The following is a 12,962-nucleotide window of genomic DNA, read 5'->3' on the forward strand; positions in this document are numbered from 1 at the left end:
GCGCTCACCACCCCAGCTTGAGCAATTTTACACACGTAAAGAATGTATGATGCATGGGAATGTTGCCAACTTGTATTTACGCAGAACATGGCGGCAACGGCGAAAAGCCGTTGAGTGCCCATGTATAGTTCCTATCCTAATAAAAAAAATCACTTGAGAGGAGATGCGGGTCGAAAAACGCGAGAATTACCGATTTTTTATTTTCGCCTGTTTTGACAAGATTAGTATCTCTACTGTTATGAAAAAAATATTACAGGTCGAGACTTAACTGGAAATGCTTTAAAATTTCATCTAAAGAGCGCAAGGTGCCTGTTAAAAGGTCGAAAGTGTGCATTCTTCGAGCACCTTGCCGCCGATAATGCGCCGCTGCTAGCCATTGTTGACTACATGAGTCGAAGAGTCGAGCCTCACTCTTCAAACAACAGTTTCTCTCGATGATGCAGCGCAAGAAATGATAAAAAGAATCACTCTTCTGTGCGTTTTTCGAGCGCCGCATCTGGCTTATCACATAATACGAATCGGGGACCGTCATTGGCCGCTGCGCGCCTGTATGTGCTCTGAAACCTGTTTGCGGGGTCCATGTCTTGTTGAGCAGCGCAGCTGAACAATGCTTTTCTCGTGTAATTATCTCCGTTATGAATGAAAAAAGGCATTGCTCGCAAGTGAAAGCCGTTGTGCGGCGCGCTCTCTAGGAATAGGCTACAAGCAGCTGGTCCGATTTACGGCAGTTGTTGGCTTGCAAAAGCCAATGCATCAAAGTCATTCACCACCGTTAGCCAGAAAGTTCGTGATGCGGCAATGGATGACGTCAGCACCAATCTTGAGAAATCGAAAGAGCTCGCAGTGAGAGTACTTAGCAGGAACGACATTGCCTTTATGTACGACGGTATGTGGCACAAACATAGCTGCAAAATGGCATGACACTTGACTTAGTTTGGATTTCGCAGCCCTGTCGAACTTCTTCCTAGCTTGCCGTTGGCACAAGGCTCTCCCAGATGGAGCGGACGTTTGGCAAGCGTTTCATGGCCCTGTCTGTGAGCGAAATGTTTGTGAAGAGTCGGCTCGAAAACACCGAGAGGGACAAACTCATGGTGCTGGCGTATTTTAGTCGCAGTGGCCACTACGAGAAGGATTGTTCTTTTTGGTGTGCAAATTTCATCTGATTTAATAATATCTTTTATAAATAAAAACTCAATTTTAACTTTAAAACTCTTTTTTTCAAAACACAAATTTTGCCATTTCTTCCAATGTACCCCTCCTTTTTCGGGCATTTCTAGTGCTCGGATCTGCATGAAATTTTGCCCCAATTTTTTCGAGAGTATGACAAATGCAATTATCTAGTTTAAATGTCAACATTTTATTGTGTAATAAAAAAATTGTATGTATACCTTTACTAACTAGGGCAGGTGAAATACGAACTTTTTATGTTTATTACTTTTCATGCGTATTACATATTTTGTATGTGCTTTCTAATTAGTTATTTGCACTCTAAACTTTACTTGAAGCATTATGAATGCTAGAACATTACAGAATTTTAGGGACGAAAAGAGGGGGGGGGGGCAAAAGGGTTAAGGTTTTCACTTTGTGATGTTGCAGAGCTAAAAGTGTGTAACTTGCAACAAAACTAATTAAATATTTGAAATCAGCATAAAAAGTTCCATAAACAGCTCAAGTTTCATTCCTCTGGGGTGAATATTAAAGAAAAAGTGTCTTCGAGTAGCATATCCCCTTAATTGCCTAGCAGCGATGCGGCGAGCCCATCTAAATGTCTTCACTGTTCTTATTTTGGCTACAACACTTCAATGACCGTAACATAAGTTACATTTATTTTTATAGAGCTCTAGTGGTTTAGTATGAGATAACTTTTATTATATTAGTTCATATCTAGTCTTGAGTTAAAGTTCATGTTAGATGCGGTGTTTTAATCACATTTTGAACATTGCAACATTTTAACATTGAAATGCTGAGTAATAAATTTTTTTTTTGTTGATGAGTGAGAAAGCAAAGTGAAAACAAGGATTCTAGTTAACTGTGACATGTGACCCAAGAAATCTGCTCCGGAACTGAATTTTGATTTTCCAAAACACGCCTTTTGGTGCTCCAGAGCTGCTCCAAAATGCCCCATTTACTGCTCCAAAGCTACCTAAAGAACGTATTATTTCTGCTCCCAAAGCTGCTCGAAAAGACTGAAGCACACTTTTACTCCTGTCTGTTCTTTTCTTGAAGAACTTAGAATAAGTCACGAGCCGTGATCTTGTCTCCGTGGTTGAAGTCCGCGTCTCCGCCACCAATCGGGTTAACTTGATTGTTGGTGCGTTCAATTTAGGGTTAATCAGTCCCGATGAACGAACTCACGTTGGCTAATCTGTTGTTGCCATCCCACTTCTGAAACATTGTCTTTGTGGTATCCTTGAAGCACACGAGACCTTGTAATAAAAAGGATAATTTACTCACACAGAATAATTCACATGTCACAGAGGCTACAAACAGCACACGGGCGAAATGTGTGCGAGTCTCTCAGTCTACGTAGTCATCCTCTTTCACTAGCAACATCAGGGCACGTGCCTCTCGTGCACGTGCTTGCTGTTTTCCAACAGTCATGACTGCTGGCGTGCGGTGCCTCGATGAATTCTGAGACTTATCAGTATTTCCGGGCACCATCTTGGACAGTGCACAACTTATTACTGCAGATGACGACGTAGCTGCTTCTGACTGCATCGATGGTGAGGTCATGGCTTCCGTGTCTGATGCTGCTAAAGTGTATCCGTGCAGTTATGAATATGCCATCGCTGCCACTGCTAACGAACCTATTGCTGCCCTACAAAGCTTGCATCGGCGCTCTGCGTCAATTAATGCTGTTGAGGTCGAATGAGCTGAATTTGCTTATTTGAAAAGCTTCAATGATATTGAGAACGACAGGAACTTGATAAGGCGCAAGAAACAAGACATGTTTATGGACTATTTTCATGCGAAATAAAGTGTGGTAACTTGCAGATGACACCTTATTCTTCATTATATTGTGAGCAAATCGTTATGTTAGCCCTTGTAATGAGTTCTGAGGCCTTAAATTCTTTAATTAAGGTCATAAATATACATATTTTGTATTTCGGATCATCAATATATCAAACTATTTCTTGATACCCTTCGAGTTCAATATATCTGGGATTGACTATATCCCAGTAAACCACAAATATTGTATAGACATCCATGGTATGTTTTTCGTGGACATTGTAAATGTCTCTTAGATATCCATAGAAATCCAAATTACGAATATTAGATGTACCCAGAACTGTTAAAAGCTCGGTCGAGTAAGGTTGCAGGTACGTTGCGCATAGACATTGAATGGACACTTGATAGATATACGTGGACATTGTCATTAGGTAAATAAAAGGTTTTTCATGCGCTTTGCACACTTACCGCATGTAGTTGGTGTGTTAGACCTGTGGTCCCACGGCAGTCTTGCTCATTGCCGCTTAGCTGCATTTTATAGAAAGCATCAAAAGCATGAGACTGGCCGGATTGATTGATATGCGGAGTTTAACATTCCAAATCCACCACATGAGAGATGCCGTAGTGGAGGGCTCTGGAAATTTTGACCACTTGGGTTTTTTTAACGTGCATCCAAATCTGAGCACACGGGTCTACAGCATTTTCGCCTCCATCGAAAATGCAGCCGCCGCAGCCGAGATTCGCACCCGAAACCTGCGGATCAGTAGCCGAGTACGTTTACCACTAGACCACTGCGGTGGGGCAAGGCTGGCCGGATTGCTGTCAGACGACAAATTTATGGCCAGCGTCATGGTGTTGATGCTTTCTGCCAGTATAGCACACCAGCTAAGACTCAGACTGCAGAGGGAGCGCAGGTTTCTTGCACACAAAATTATACATGCTGCAAGCCTGCCGAAAGTGCGGGGCTGGGAATAAGTTTGCTTTGTTTCTCCAGAGCTTGCTTTCCTCCTCTCTTTCTTTTTTTTTTCTTTTTAAGTTTTTTCGGTCTTCAATTTGCCTATATTTTTAATCTATTTCCTTGCGCTTTCTATTTTTCTTCCTATTTCTTTCTTTTACATCTTTTTCTATTTACAACTTGCTTCATCTTTTCTATATTGATGTAGTTTTTCTTGCGTTATGCCAAGCGACGACAGCCAAGGCCCTTAAAGTGCTTCAAATTTTAAGACACCTTCGGGCTGCATGATTTGGCGCTATCATGTACGGCAGCATTTAACGCTACACATGTTAATTTTATGGTAGTTCGTGCGCTTTATCTCCCCGCACATGTAAGTGTATGCATTAAACACGCTCAAAGTTACATGTCCATTTATGTTCGAGCACTTTCTAGATTTTACGTGCCAGTATATATTGTCACGGGGCCATGACGTGGCCAAAGACAGGAGACTGTATGTTGAGATCAAACTGTTTATTTGGGCGAACCTGTGCTTGGTGAACGGAAAGTCGGATTCTAGTAGCAGTCTTGCACTGATAGCGGCAAACGAAGCGTCGGCTGTTGATTAACTGACAAGTGGCGAACAGTGTCAGCATTTATACCCTTGCCATCGAATATTCTAGCGTTATCGCTAGCAGCGACGTAGGTTCCAGAATAATCTGTGATGGTCCGTAAGTGGGCGTAATCTTAACAAAACGATCTACTGAAGCCTCGAAGCTTCTCGAACATCGTAGGCGCATTTTGCGCTGAATGTAGTGTAACGGACTGATAACAAAACTTGGAAGACAGAAAGTTCTGCGATGCATTTGATGTTGAGAGCATGTATATGCGACGTCATTTGCGATATCTAGTTTTTGTCTAAGAGAGAAATGCATACGACGCTAAGAATACGTAGGCTTTGTAGACTATAAGAATAGCACCTTATCTAGATGTCATTTAGATGTTATCGTTAGACAAAGACGTATGGATCCTATTGCTATATTGACAGGATATCAGTGGTTCAGTGGGATTTTCTTTCCCTGTGCCATCCCTCCCTGCTCAGCTTCCAGCGTGTTAGTTGGGATGAAAGAAGAGATAATGCAATTGCAGTGTGCTACAAATCGTTATTAAAAAAAACTATGCTACAGTTATTGCGAAATAGGGAGTTAGGGAGCCGACACGATATCAATTGGACACTACAGGTGCAAAAACTAACTAGCCCAATAGACCTCACTTGCTCACGAGAAATCTTAATAATTCCACTCGCACGGGCACATTCTGAAAATTTTTGTGATGGTATATTGTCACCGGGCCTTGATGTGACCAAAGGGAGCAGATGGGGTGTTCAAGTTAAACTGTTTACTGGGCCGAACTTGTGGCCACGTGAAAGGAAAGTCAGATTACAGCAAGACACTACTGTTTACTGGGCTGAACTTGTGGCCACGTAAAAGGAAAGTCAGATTACAGAAAGACACTGGCACTGATATGGGTGAACAGAGTGTCGGCCGTTGATTAACTGACAAATGGCGAAGCGTATCGGTATTAATACATTTGCCAGTCGAATATTCCAGCCTTAGCACTGGTTTTTGCACAAGCTCTAGAATACAGTGGACTCCTCTTAAACGGAACTCGAAGGGGCAAGAAAATTTGTTCCATTTATGAAAAGTTTTATTTAAGCAAAGCCCACAAAATAAATGAAATATGACTTTATTTCAAAAGCACCAACTGTAGCCGACTGAACAAGAACATTTTGATACTACTATAGTTGATTAGGTAGAAAGGAAAATGTTGCTAATATTGCTGACTTGGAAAAAAAGAGGTGATAACAATTTGCTTGACCTTGCTCAAGCACCTTCTGACATAGTTGGAAGGCATCGCTGAAAGGCCTGGCAGGAACTCTGTGCCACCATCGTGTTCAAAGTAGCATTGCAACAGGGTGACACCATCTCTTGACACACTGTCAGCCACTGAAAGGAGATTGGGATCACACACCATCTCATCACCACTTGAGCACAGGCCCTCATCTTGAACTTCAGCTATAGGTTTCTCAAAACTGTCCTCAAATTCACGACGAGACGTCGATTGCTGCTCGGCGTGCGCAGACGTGCAATTACTGGATTCACTTAACAAAGCTAGCTTTGGCATTTGTTTCATGGTTGCTAGACTGCCGTTGCTACATCTGCCGTTCATGGATTTTGCCCGTTTTAGTTTCATTTAACTGATGTAAGCGAAAAAAATGTTCAGATTACCCGAAACTTTTTATCATTAAATATATAGGAGACCAACCAAATGTGCCTAGATAGTTTCGTTTATGCGGCTCTTTCATTCAATCGACTTCTGTTTAATGGGCGTCCACTGTGATCTCGAGTGTTTGCATGTTGCGTGCAATCTCAACAAAATGATGTACAATAATCGTGAACGTTCTAGAACAGTGAGACGCAGTTTTGGCTGAGTATTCTACACAGGCTTTGTGGCCTGTGTAGAATACTAAATCAAATGAAACAAATCAAATGAAACATTTGTGTAAATAAGAAATGTGCATGGCATTGCCCCCCTGTGAAAAAGCATCGTCGCAATGCCTAAAACTGAACACCGGTGGAAATACATCAACAATAGAAACAACAACAGTAAAGCAAAAAAAGCACAATAATAATTAAGTACCAACAATAAAGCGCAATAATAGATAAACAACAACAATGAACACAGCTCTTAAATTAGTTAATGCGCATGAAACAGCTTGAGATGCACGACATGAACTACTTCAGGTCACGCAGGCCGTCGGTGAGAGTTTGTGATGCCGTCGGGGACAACCTCGTAGTCGAGTGTGCCGAGACGTTGGTCTACCCTGTACGATCCGAAGTACCGTCACATGAGTTTTTCACTGACGCCATGTCGACGTATCGGCGTCCATACCCAAACACAGTTGCCGGGCTGGTATTCCACAAAATGTCATTGAAGATTGTAACGACGGCTTTCGATTGTCTGTTGATTCATGATGGGGAGGCGGGTGAGTTGTCAGGCTTCCTCGGCACACTGAAGGTAGACAGTTACGTCGAGGTTTTCTTCGTCAGTGACATTTGGTGGCATGGCTGGTTTTTTTTCCATAGACTGACATGTATGGTGACATCTGCGTTGTCTCCTGAACTGCCGTGTTGTATGCGAAGGCCACGTATGAAAGAATGGCATCCTACGTCTAGTGTTCTACATCAACGTACATGGCCAACATGTTGGCAATTGACTTGTTTAGCCGCTCGGTGAGGCCGTTGGTCTGTGTGTGGTACGCTGTCATCTTACGGTGGCTTGTCTGGCTGTATGCCAAAATCGCCTGCGTAAACTCAGCAGTGAAGGCCGGTACTTCTGTCAGTGATAAAGGCCTCTGGTGTTTCATGACGCAGAATGATATCTTCAATGAAGAACTTCGCTGCCTCGGCATCACTGCTTCTAGGTCGTGCCTTGTTTCAGCGTAACGGGTGAAGTAGTTGGTGGCTGCAACGATTCATTTATTCCCGCAAGTCGACGTACGAAACTGTCCCAGTAGGTTCATACCGATTTGCTGGAACGGTTGGTGGCTCGATGGGCTGGAGAAGTTCGGCTGGCCTAGTCGGCGGTGTCTTTCGTCATTGACAGTCTCGGCATGTCCTGACGTAATGAGTGACATCGGCTGTAAGTCATGGCTAGTAGTACTATTCCTGTATTCTTGTGAGCGTACGGGGAACAACAAGGTGTCCATCCATCAGATAGTCGTGTAGGACGTGGAGGGCTTCCATGGTGTAATCTTGTATGCGTTCCAAATTCGGATGGAGTCATTCCATTCCATTGAGTCGCACGGGATCGACCCATTCGAACTGCGACGAATGTCGTGATGTTCTATTTCACGGCAGCCAAGGTGTCGCATGTCTGTTTTTGTCCGTTTTTCAGGCAGAGGCGAAGGAACGGTTGGAGAGATCGTCTGAAACAAAACATATAGATTGAAATGGCTGCGAGGTGGCAAGGATTGGATTGAAATGTAAGCTCTTCACGCTTTTTCAGTTAAAGAGTGGCTACTTGGGCTGGTTGGTATTGCATATTTCTCTTCTCTATCTTCCTTCTAAAACATTTCCTGCCCACTAAGAAAGTATATTTCTTTCAAAAATGCCTTTTCAGTAACTGGGCATTTGAAAACATGGCGTTTCCTTTTTGTGCCATGGTTTTTAGTCTCGCCTGTGCGGCTCGGCAGCCAAGCACAAACGACGAAGGTAAAATGATGCATTTGAATAGTTGAATAAAAAAGAGTTCCGAAAATGTTTTCATCTATCGAAATGAACAGTGTGTATCTTGTGTGACGAACTTGACCTTATCATTGGATGCCAGTGAGCTAGTGGTCTAAAATATACACCAATGTCAAAGAACATATCGCCCAGACCATTCGACGGTCACTCACGTTTGTTCCTCTTTGATAGCTGTGGTGTCGCAGCGGGCCTCATGCACTTACGCTGTGGCTCAGTCCCCCCCCCCCCCCCCCCCTTCGTTGTTGTAGCCTCACCTTCTGTATGTCCGGGTGCATTGTCATAAACAGATGGACAGACAGACCGATAGAGGATTCACGGTTTACCAATAAAACTCTTTCAAGCTTTGCCCCACTCATCATCATTCACTCCGTGGATATGCTGTGATTTTTTTTCTGGGCAGGCCCTTCATAGTTAAGCCCGTTTCAGCTCCTGCCACAGTTGCCACCAGTCGGTGACTGTGAAGCCGTGTCCCAGCTCCATGGCTTTCGCTGTGAGATGGGGATGCTCCTCCATGAAGGCGAGCATCATCGCGCGCTGGGCCTCAGAAACGCGGAGGAGACGCTCTTTTTGGTTTCTGGTTGAGGTGCCCTCTGCCATGATTTTGCTCGACTGAGCCAATAGCTTCAAAAGTCGTGCCATTTGAATTTAAATAGTGGTGGAGACATGAGTAGAGCAATTGTTTGAAACGGGGTTGTACCTAGTGCCACCACTGAATGTACCACTAATTGGTGCCGCCTAGCGTTGTTTCAAAACAATAACGAGAAAAATACGTTTCAATTGTGTATTCCAAATGTTTGAAAATTAGTGCCAACACATTTTACTAGTGAGCAATAATAGTTAAACATTTCTCAACATGTTAGAAACACATCTCAACTTGCGGTCCCCGAGCTGACGTGAAAATTATGACATAGGCTTCCATTTCTTTCTTTGGCTGTTGCTCCCCTCATCCTCACGACCGATACAGGCCGCCCACTTTTTGGTGTAATGAACGGAACGCCTCTGTTGGAATTTGGAATGTGTACAAGATTGCACCACTGGTCTTGTACACATTCCATCTTTTTTTCAGGTGCCGTTTTTCAGGTGTCTTTGGTAGGCCGTTGTACAAAAACCACACTTCTATCGGTTGCTGCCTTTAGTTTTTCGAATATGGGCTTGGGGAAATGGCCTCGATTAGGGCTTCTGTACTGGCGGTGTTGTGGTGACATCTAGTGGCTTGGCAACAGTGAACGGGAAGGTCTTCGGGGTGTCCACTGTGCTCCTGCGAGGTAGTTGGAGATATCTTTAGGTCGTTCACCTCGCTGTGGACATGGCGCATTCACGTCAAAACCGCGTAGCTTTATTTGTCGGCAGCGGCAATAGGTGTGGGCAGCTTCCCTGCAGTAGCATAGTAGGCAGTGGTCGGGAGCGTGCCAAATGTCTGTCTTCTTTGGCGTGTACCGCTGGCCGGCTGGCGGGCAGTATGACGACAGGGGGGGCAGTGGTGATGTCTGAGGGTGAAACTGCAGCGATGTAGCGTCTTGGCATTGGCGTAGAGGCAGGGCTTGACAGCGGGCTACTTCAGCATAGCTCATGGCTTGCAGCTGCGACTCTTGAACCTGGTGGGCTCGGTAGCTGTGCGAAAGCGCAGTCTACTAATCCGTTCGTCTTCACTATGCGGATACTCACCGTTCTCACGAGCTCGCTCCTGACGGCTTTCCTGCCTACCGGACAAATGCCGTATTCCGCCCCCAACACCTTTGTGAATGGCTCCCACAACTGGTGCCATCTCTCGACCGATCTTCACTTCATCGTACCGCCGCCAGATGTCTCGATCTACGTTCCAGCCTGGCCATTCTCATCAAAGCAAACTTCGACGTCACCGGCTATAAAAGAGTGCCACCCGTCTTCGCCGCTCTGTGGGCTCGGTAGCTGTGCGAAAGCGCAGTCTACTAATCCGTTCGTCTTCACTATGCAGGTTGGTAACACCCAGGTTCTCTTTTGTATAAAGTCAAGTAATTATTCTCTAGTACAGCTGCCGGGCCCGCAGTGCTGTGTTGCTATTATTGTCGAATGTTTTCAAGTGCTGCGCTCATTACTGCTTTTGGGAGGGGATATTGAAACTAACCCGGGGCCTCCAGATACCATACATGCTGTACTCACCGAGCTGAAAAATCTTTCTGTAGCACAAACCAAATTGATCGCGGAACTTCAAACTGTTAAAGATCATCTGCGATCAACTGACGCAGCACTGAATGATGTATGCAAGCGTCTGACTAATCTGGAAACGCATTACTGTCAACTTTCAAGCATGCGCAGAGAGCTAGATGACACAAAAACCTTAACCACTGATATCACCCGGCATTATCGTAACTTTCAATCCCGTGCAGACGTTAGCGAAAACCATTCCCGCCGAAATAACCTGATATTTTATGGTATTCCTGATCCTAATCCCAAAGAATCCTTTGCCGATTCAGAGGCAACAGTCATTCGGTGTATCACTGAAAACCTTGAACTAGAAATACAGCCGTCACAAGTGGAACGCGCACACCGCCTTGGTCGCCATTCGCCTGACCGCGTCCGTCCTGTAATTGTAAAATTTAGTTCGTTTAAGGTCAAACAGTCGATCTTGTCGGAAGGCAAGAAATTTAAAGACACTAACTACAACGTTGGTGAGGACTTTTCCCCTGCCGTCCGACATGCATGAAGACACCTTGTCACTTTTGCCAGATCAAAATCTACAGCATTTAAATTAAGCTTCAAAACTTTGCTCATAGGTTCTAAACGCTACGTCTTTGATGAATCTTCCCAGGCAGTGAAGGAAGTAACCTAGCAATCACTGCGTCGTCCGTTATCATCAACTAATCCCCAACCAACGCAGCAATCTACCGTGTCTCTTTCCGTAATCTTCACCAACATTCGCAGTTTCATTTTGAAACACGAAATTGTCTCTAATCTTGTTTAATCATTCAGTAGCAACTTGCTTTTATTAACGGAAACATGGCTTAATAGTGACGTAAGCGACCAGGAAGTTCTAGCTGACTTACCTAATTTTCAGATCTTCCGTAAGGACCGGGACGGCAGAATGGGAGGAGGGGTGCTCATTGCTGTTAGCCAGGGCCTACCCGCAACTTTTGTAAATATTTCGTCAGACTTGGAAATAATATGGATAAAACACCAAGCTGTACCGCAATCAGTTTTAATTGGCGTGTGCTACAGGACCCCACATAGGAATCCTGACTTTCCCGGCAAGCTTAATTCGGTGCTAAATGAACTTTCAACAAAGTACCCTAATGCCCATATTATCTTGTTTGGCGACTTTAATTTCCCGAATATTGACTGGCCTAATCTAACTGTTAACGGAGGGCTACAGAGTGAGGCGAGTGAATTTGTTAATGTATGTCTAAATTTCAACCTAGCTCAAGTTGTCACCAAACCAACCCGCGTAACCCAAGACTGTGAAAACATATTAGACCTAATACTAACCAGTATTCCTGATAGTGTAACATCTATTTCCTACTTGTCAGAAATAAGCGACCATAAAGTAATTCAAGCCGACATTTTAATCACTCCTCCAAAACAACGAACCACCAAAAAAACCATACGACTATATGATAAAGGAAACTACACTGCTATAAATGATGAATTAAACTGTTTTCTTCCAATATTCGAAGATAATTTTCTTTATCGCATGGTGCATGATAACTGGAAGTTATTTAAGGATAAATGTGATACACTGGTCGAAAAATTCATCCCTAAGCTCAGTTTCCGTGCCTGTTCCCAAAAACCATGGTTCACTAAAACGCTCAAAAAATTAGAAAATAAGAAAAAACGCCTTTTTCGTTCCGCCAAGCAGCAGAATATCGAAAACGCATGGTTAAAATATTATGCTGCTGAAAAAGCTTACCTCACGGCAATACGAAACGCTAAGCATTCTTTTTTTCACTCTCATTTACCGAAAATGCTTGCTAGTAACCCTAGGAAATTTTGGCAGGTCATAAATCCCAACCACTCGTGAACTATCACTCTCACTAATGAAGCAGGTGATGTGGCCACTGACTCGGAATGTGCCGACCTGTTTAATAGAGCTTTCTCATCGGGTTTTAGCACAGAAACTGACATTCCACCCCCACCACAGCCTACCATAGTCAGTACTTCCATGCCGCCAATTCTTTTTGTTGAACCCGGAGTTTTGGCAATCATTGATAAACTTAAATTATCTTTATCATCAGGTATCGACAACATAAATTCAAAATTTCTAAAGAACACTCAACAGATCTGTGCAAAATTTTTGTGTCTACTTTACTCGCAGTCTCTTTCCACGGGTGAGCTTCCTAGTGATTGGAAACACGGAAATATCACCCCAGTATTCAAATCAGGTATTAGAGAGTCACCCCTCAATTACCGACCAATTTCATTAACTAGCATTCCATGCAAAATCATCGAACATGTCATCTACACCCGGATTATGGACTTCCTAGACTCAAATAACTTTTTCAATTCTGCGCAGCATGGCTTTCGTAAAGGTTTGTCGTGCGAGACTCAACTGGCTATGTTTTCGCACGACTTGCATATTAACTTGGATTCTAACGTACAGACTGATGCCATATTCCTGGACTTTGCGAAGGCATTCGATAAAGTACCACATAAACGCCTTCTGTTGAAACTTTTCCGCTTAAACCTACACCCCGACGTCCTAAAGTGGATCCGTGAATTTTTAAGTAACCGCACTCAAGCTGTCTCTGTTAACAATGCTACCTCTACTTCACTTCCGGTAACATCTGGTGTCCCGCAGGGGT

At 43.8% G+C, this 12,962-nt stretch overlaps 2 protein-coding genes across 5 annotated transcripts in view; one reads left to right on the plus strand and one right to left on the minus strand.

The window, feature by feature from the left end:
- LOC119167698 (uncharacterized) overlaps positions 1–12,962 on the plus strand; it is a 211,353-nt gene that overhangs the window by 183,049 nt on the left and 15,342 nt on the right. The window lies entirely within an intron of this gene.
- Positions 4,400–12,962, minus strand: part of LOC119167716 (uncharacterized) — a 38,600-nt gene continuing 30,037 nt past the window's right edge. Inside the window, exon 3 of one of the 2 annotated variants that reach the window (XM_075887747.1) lies at positions 4,400–7,868. In XM_075887747.1, coding sequence (XP_075743862.1) covers positions 7,787–7,868 — 82 coding nt within the window. In that variant the 3' untranslated portion in view covers positions 4,400–7,786. The remainder of the gene's footprint in view (positions 7,869–12,962) is intronic. The other variant, XM_075887748.1, reaches the window with a different exon arrangement.

The sequence above is a fragment of the Rhipicephalus microplus genome, chromosome 3, assembly GCF_043290135.1.
Source record: "Rhipicephalus microplus isolate Deutch F79 chromosome 3, USDA_Rmic, whole genome shotgun sequence".
Lineage (NCBI taxonomy): Eukaryota > Metazoa > Arthropoda > Arachnida > Ixodida > Ixodidae > Rhipicephalus > Rhipicephalus microplus.